This window comes from Vipera berus (genome assembly GCF_964194415.1).
Source record: "Vipera berus genome assembly, chromosome: Z".
NCBI lineage: Eukaryota > Metazoa > Chordata > Lepidosauria > Squamata > Viperidae > Vipera > Vipera berus.
The window spans coordinates 8345319-8351911 of record NC_138205.1 but is presented as its reverse complement, the minus strand read 5'-3'; the positions used below and the strand labels follow the sequence as shown (position 1 = coordinate 8351911).

At 45.4% G+C, this 6593-nt stretch overlaps 1 protein-coding gene across 1 annotated transcript; it reads left to right on the top strand.

Annotated features, from left to right (window-relative positions):
* Window positions 1–4379: 4379 nt before the first annotated feature.
* Window positions 4380–4790, top strand: LOC308678281 (histone H3.2; the record flags this gene model as incomplete). The annotated part of the gene is made up of 1 exon (XM_081345384.1): window positions 4380–4790. The coding sequence occupies one exon, from the start codon at window positions 4380–4382 to the stop codon at window positions 4788–4790; it is 411 nt and encodes a 136-aa protein (XP_081201510.1).
* Window positions 4791–6593: the final 1803 nt, after the last annotated feature.

Here is a 6593-nt window from a genome sequence, read left to right as displayed (position 1 = left end):
CATATATACATACATACATACATATATATACACACACACACACACACACACATATATGTATGTATGTATGTATATGTATATGTATATGTATATGTATATATATGTATATATATAATCGTTTGGGGTTTGAGGGTTAAGTATCTCGGAGGACACTTGATTAAGGGCGATTGGGGAAAGGGATCTTAACCGATCCATTCCGGGTTGCAACAGAATCTAAATCGCAAGACGGACCTGAGATTTATCCCCAACGCCGCAGAAAAACGTTATTTATTACAACAGTCAACGGGTTATACGAGACCGAGGGAAGCTCAAACAACGGGAGAGCAAAGAATATTTTTTATAGAACCGAGGTCCATAAGGCGGGGGAAATCTTAGGGATCTGTTTTGCTGGCCAGATTTGGAGAAGCTAAAACCGACCCTTTCCCGCGTTATCTGTACTGTACTGTGCAGTATTTCTGTTGTTAGGCATAGCGGCCCTTTGAAGTCCGTTGTTAGGGCGATGGAACGTTGAGATAATCGGGGGCGTGTCCTTGATTGAAGATGGAACGTTGAGGTTTCTCACCTGGTCGCTATGTTGCAATTCAGTTATTAGGCATTGCAACGAGGCTGTACGGTCAGCGAGACGCCTATGGGTTGAATATTTATTTACTGGTTGAATTTTATCTGCCTTCTGTCTGGCCGTGGGGCTACTCTAGGCGGCTTATTTTTATTTTATTTTAATTTAATTTAATTCCATTTATATCCCGCCCTTCTCCGAAGACTCAGGGCGGCTTACAAGCTTAGCAGTAGCCTTCATTCTATGTATATGCCTGCTTATTAGGGCTTACCACAGCGAAGGCGGAGAACTGAAAAGAAGTGTAAGCAGAACGTAGTAAAGTAACTGAACAACCACAACAACAACAACAAGGCAACAGTGATATACACAGGTAGGTTGGGAGGAATTCCCCCGTTTTGGGTTGTTCCAGCCGGGATTTCCGCAATCGGTGCACGAAGAATGAATAGAACAAGAAGCCAGCGCCAACTTTAATCACGGAGTTTAAAGCCGAGTGATCATTCAGCATGAATCCCGGGCTAGTTAGAGAAAAAAAATGGTCTCCAAGCGTGAGTTTTTTTTTTTATACCTTTTCTTGGTTCTCGAAACTGTCGTTTCGGATTCGTGGTTTCAAAAGTGTCATTTCGGATTATAATAATAATAATATAAAGTTGGAAGGGACCTTGGAGGTCATCTAGTCCAACCCCCTGCTCAGGCAGGAAACCCTATACCATTTCAGGCAAATGGCTGTCCAGTCTCTTCTTAAAAACCTCCAGTGTTGGAGCATTCACCACCTCTGGAGGCAGGTTGTTCCACTGGTTAATTGTTCTAACTGTCAGGAAGTTTCTCCTTAGTTCTAGGTTGCTTCTCTCCTTGACTAGTTTCCATCCGTTGCTTCTTGTCCTGCTTTCAGGTACTTTGGAGAACAGCTTGGCTCCCTCTTCTTTGTGGCAGCCCCTGAGATATTGGAAGGCTGCTATCATGTCACCCCTCACCCTTCTCTTCGTTAAACTACACATACCCAATTCCAGCAACCGTTCCCAGTATGTTTTAGCCTCCAGCCCCCTAATCATCTTGGTTGCTCTTCTCTGTACCCTTTCTAGAGTCTCAACATCTTTTTTACATCATGGTGACCAAAACTGGATGCAGTATTCCAGGTGTGGCCTTACCAAAGCATTGTAAAGTGGTATTAGTACTTCACGTGATCTTGATTCTATCCCTCTGTTAATGCAGCCTAGCACTGTGTTGGCTTTTTTGGCAGCTGCAGCACACTGCTGGCTCATATTGAAGTGATTGTCTACTAAGACTCCGAGATCCGTGGAGCAGGGTCCATCGATGGGCCGCTGATTTATTACACATCGCTCAGGAAAAAGGTTAATCCTTGCCTCAGGAAAAGGATCTGGTGTGTTTCTATGCGTTTTATTATTATGTTTTTTTTCCTGTGTCCCTGTTCTAATCCTGTCAGTCTTGATTGTCAATAGCCGGCCTCGCATTCAGGCGGTTAAGCTTATCTTAAAATGTTTAAGCTGGCATGTTAAGTGTTTGTTTTGCCTTGGGCCGCTTAGCTTGGAGCTGAGTCAGACTGATTTTCTTTGCATTGGGGTTTCCCCCCCCCACCCCGTATTGGCCAATGTATTTCTTGTTTAATTAAATTATGTCCTTTTATTGGATACGAGAATAAAAGATGGGCTGACGAGGAAGAGGGAGTGGGGGACAGTAGCATGGTGATATGGCAGGCATGCTTTATTGCTATCTGTCTTGGGGGGAGAGGTTGCTGTTCTTTCGTTTTATAATTTTGATTTATTTCTGGGGTTGCTTTTAGAGTTTTCCTTCATTGCATCCCACCCAGAGTCTTGATTAGATGGCTAAAGAAATAAATAAGTATCTCTCTAGGGCTAGATGTAGCTTTTTAACCCCCAAAGTCTCCCTCAAGTCAAATTCGGCTTCTGGAGAAACACATGCCTATTGCCAAACATTTTTTTTTCCTTTGGCAGGAAAGCAGTTGGGAATCGTTGCCATTCAAGTTGTCATCAAATTCAACGCTGCTTTCTCAGCGCGGAAGAAAAACGTTTTAGAGGAATATCGCTTTGCTTTTGGTTTTTTGCAGATGTTTGAAAGCGGGGGGGGGGGGAGGGGGCAAAAAAAAGAAATCTACGCTGGCAGCGGTGGGATTCGAACCCACGCCTCCGAAGAGACTGGAGCCTTAATCCAGCGCCTTAGACCGCTCGGCCACGCTACCACACCGTTAGAAACGCTGTAGATGGCTCGGGAATTCTGGGAGTTGAAGTCCACACGGGTTAAAGTCGTCAACTTTGAACAACTGATGTAGTCAAAAACCCCTGGATTATCTGAAATTTCTTGAAATCTTTTAAAACGGCTAAAAAAACACTCCTGGTCAGATCATGGGACTGTTAAAGCGGGCGAAAGGGAACCAGGTTGCATTAATAACAGTTACTCCGATTAAAAGCAACTATTAAAGAGCAACTTTAAGATGATCAAAGGCCTGGAGACTAAAACAAGTGAAGAACGGCGGCAAGACTTGGGTTTGGCTAGTCCAGGAGTAGGCAACCTCGGCTCTTTTATGACTCATGGACTTCAACTCCCAGAATTCCTGAGCCAGCTATGCTATGCTATGCTATGCTATGCTGGCTCAGGAGTTCTGGGAGTTGAAGTCCATGAGTCATAAAAGAGCCGAGGTTGCCTACCCCTGGGCTAGTCTAAAGAAAAGAAGAAATAGGGGAGACATGATAGTAGCATTCCACTATTTGAAGGGCTGCCACCAAAAAGAGGGGGTCAAATTATTCTCCAGAGGACAGGACAAGAAACCATGGCTGGAAACTGACCAAAGAGAGAAGCAACCTGGAATTAAGGAGAAACTTCCTAACAGTGGGGACATTTAACCAATGGAAGAGGTTTTTAAGAAGAGACTGGGCAGTAACTTGAATAGGAATATAGCCAGCCGTGCGTACCAACAGGCTGAAAAATAGTTTTTATCCGTGGGCTGTTAGGCTTTTAAATGGGACATAATCTCTGTGAACTTATGCAGAATTGACTTGGGAGGCCGGTGTGTGGTGTAGTTGGTTCACATGGTGTGGTAGGATGGAGGGTTTGTTGTCACTGTGTGTTGGGGGGGAGAGAGCAGGGGGGGGCGGAGGCTCAGCTAATCTCAATGTACACATGTTGTACTTTGACAATAAAGGTTTATTTATTTATTATTTAAATTGTCATATAATTAGTATTGTATTTATTCTTTAATTCTTTTTAAAAATATGTTCTATTTTATGTTTTTAATTTTTATTGTTGTGCACCGCCCTGAGTCCTTAGGGAGAAGGGCGGCATATAATAATAATAATAACAACAACAACAACAATAATAAATAATAATAATAATAATAATAATAATAATAATAATAATAATAATAATATAATTTTTATACCGCCCTTCTCCTGAAGGACTCAGGGCGGTGAGTAAATTTATAAATTTAAATAAACAAATAAACATTGTTGGGGGCAATTAAGCTGACTTTGTAATAATGCCGCTTGGGGTGTGTGTGTGAAATCCCTAATAAACAGGCATAGACATAGAATGAAGGCTACTGCTAAGCTTGTAAGCCGCCCTGAGTCTTCGGAGAAGGGATATAAATGGAATTAAAATAATAAAAAAACTCCCAAGGCCAATTCTTATTCTAAGTGGAAACCGGAGAGGGGCGGGGTCGGAAAAGGCAGGCGGGTCAAGATTTGGGCGCCAGATTCAAATTCGAAAAGAGCCAATGGGGAGAAAGGGCGCGGGTATAAATGCCCGGGAAGAGCGCCCGACCTCCTCAAAAAGCTTCGCTCCTTCGCTCGGGATGGCTCGCACCAAGCAGACGGCTCGCAAGTCGACCGGCGGGAAGGCGCCCCGCAAGCAGCTGGCCACCAAGGCTGCGCGGAAGAGCGCGCCGGCCACGGGCGGCGTGAAGAAGCCTCACCGCTACCGGCCGGGCACCGTGGCTTTGCGCGAGATCCGCCGCTACCAGAAGTCGACGGAGCTGCTGATCCGCAAGCTGCCCTTCCAGCGGCTGGTGCGGGAGATCGCGCAGGACTTCAAGACCGACCTGCGCTTCCAGAGCTCGGCCGTGATGGCGCTGCAGGAGGCGAGCGAGGCTTACCTGGTGGGGCTCTTCGAGGACACCAACCTGTGCGCCATCCACGCCAAGCGCGTCACCATCATGCCCAAGGACATCCAGCTGGCCCGCCGCATCCGCGGGGAGAGGGCGTGAGGACCCCCACCCTGCCAGGCCGATTGGCACACCCACCCACCCCCCAAGGCTCTTTTAAGAGCCCTCTCACTTCTCCGTGGAAAGAGCTGAAATCCGCTCAGCAAGGTTTCTCTGGATCGCCCTAGGCTCGTTGCAAAAGGCTAGAGCAGGGGTAGGCCACCTTGGCTCTTTAATGACTCGTGGACTTCAACTCCCAGAATTCCTGAGCCAGCCATGCTGAGGGGGAAAAGGAGAGATTTCCAAGCTGAGCCATGCTGGCTCAGGAATTCTGGGAGTTGAAGTCCACAAAGCTGCCATGTTCGTAGATCCCTGATATACAATATAAGTATAGACCAGGGGGTAGGCAACCTTGGCTCTTTTATGACTCGTGGACTTCAACTCCCAGAATTTCTGAGCCAGCATGGCTCAGCTTGGAAATCTCTCCTTTTCCCCCTCAGCATGGCTGGCTCAGGAATTCTGGGAGTTGAAGTCCACGAGTCATCAAAGAGCCAAGATTGCCTGCCCCTGGGCTAGAGACTAAAATCTTTTCCTAGAGATAAATTCCTTGTCCCAGAGGTGTTTTTTCAGGAGGCAACTGGACTTTGTTTTTCTTTGCAGACGTTTCACTTCTGTCCCAAGAAGCTTCCTCAGCTCTGACTGGATGATGGGAATGGAAGGATTTATATTCCTTCCAGCTGTCTGCAAGGAGCTTAAATCCTTCCATTCCCCACCGTCCAGTCACAGCTGAAGAAGCTTCTTGGATGAGAAACAAGTCTAGTTGCCTCCTAAAAAAAAAAACAACACCTTTGGGATAGTTTTGAGAGCTGCTTTTCCCAGAGAAGCCCTTTTAATGAAAGACCACTACGAAAAGATACTGGTTCCTGAGGGTGTTGAATTTGTTAATTTTGCAGGTTTTAACTGGAGTACACTTGGAAGTGCTGGATATCTACTGCTTTGTTAGTAAGGATTGTGGGCAGTTTTTAGCGGAGACCCCTGCAAATGGGGTGTTTGCGGTGGATATTTGCACACCTCAAAGCCCCTGGTCCCCAGCGTGTGAGTGCAGAGTATGGCGTCCCTTTTGAGGGAACCCCCAAATCACCTAAGGGCTGGTGATGATGGGTTTCCTCAGTTTTAAACTGATTGCAACCGTACCCCATCCCTGGTGCCTCACCACGCAGTCCTCTCCATAATTATTCAGCAACAATCATCATTTCAACAGATTCTCCCATCTCACTTCTACGGCTAGCTGCCCAGTCAGATTTAGCACAGATTCAGGACTTTTGAAATAGTAAAACCACAGAGGCTGCATTGGTCAGCGCTTGGGATATTTTAGTATGGCTTCCTGAAGGGGGCTGGACTAAATGATCTCCAGGTTCCCTTTCGGCCGATACATATTTTTTTATGATTCTTATCTAACTGGTTTTTTCTAACTTTAATGTTCCCGAAGTATACGTCTGCTTCATTTCTTCATGACTAATCCTGGGACTGTGGCAGATAGTGACCAAGCCCATGCTTTGCTTTTGGATAACTCGGGTTTTATCCAGAATAAAGCAGAGTTTTGTTATTTTATGTACATTCATATAGCGGGAACTATCCTTCATCCTGGGCTTAAATACGGCTAAAATCATTAGTGAATTGTCTTCAGGCAGAATCTGCCATTGTTTTGTTTATTAAATTTACTCTTAGAGAACATATCTTAAGAGAGAAGGGCTCAAGTCTTAAAAGCAACAGAGCACGCCCAAAGCGTTAGTAAAAAGCTCCTTTGTGTATATGGGCTTCTGCCCGTAAGTGACTCTTATTCCTCATCTGTTCTCTTTCCTTTAT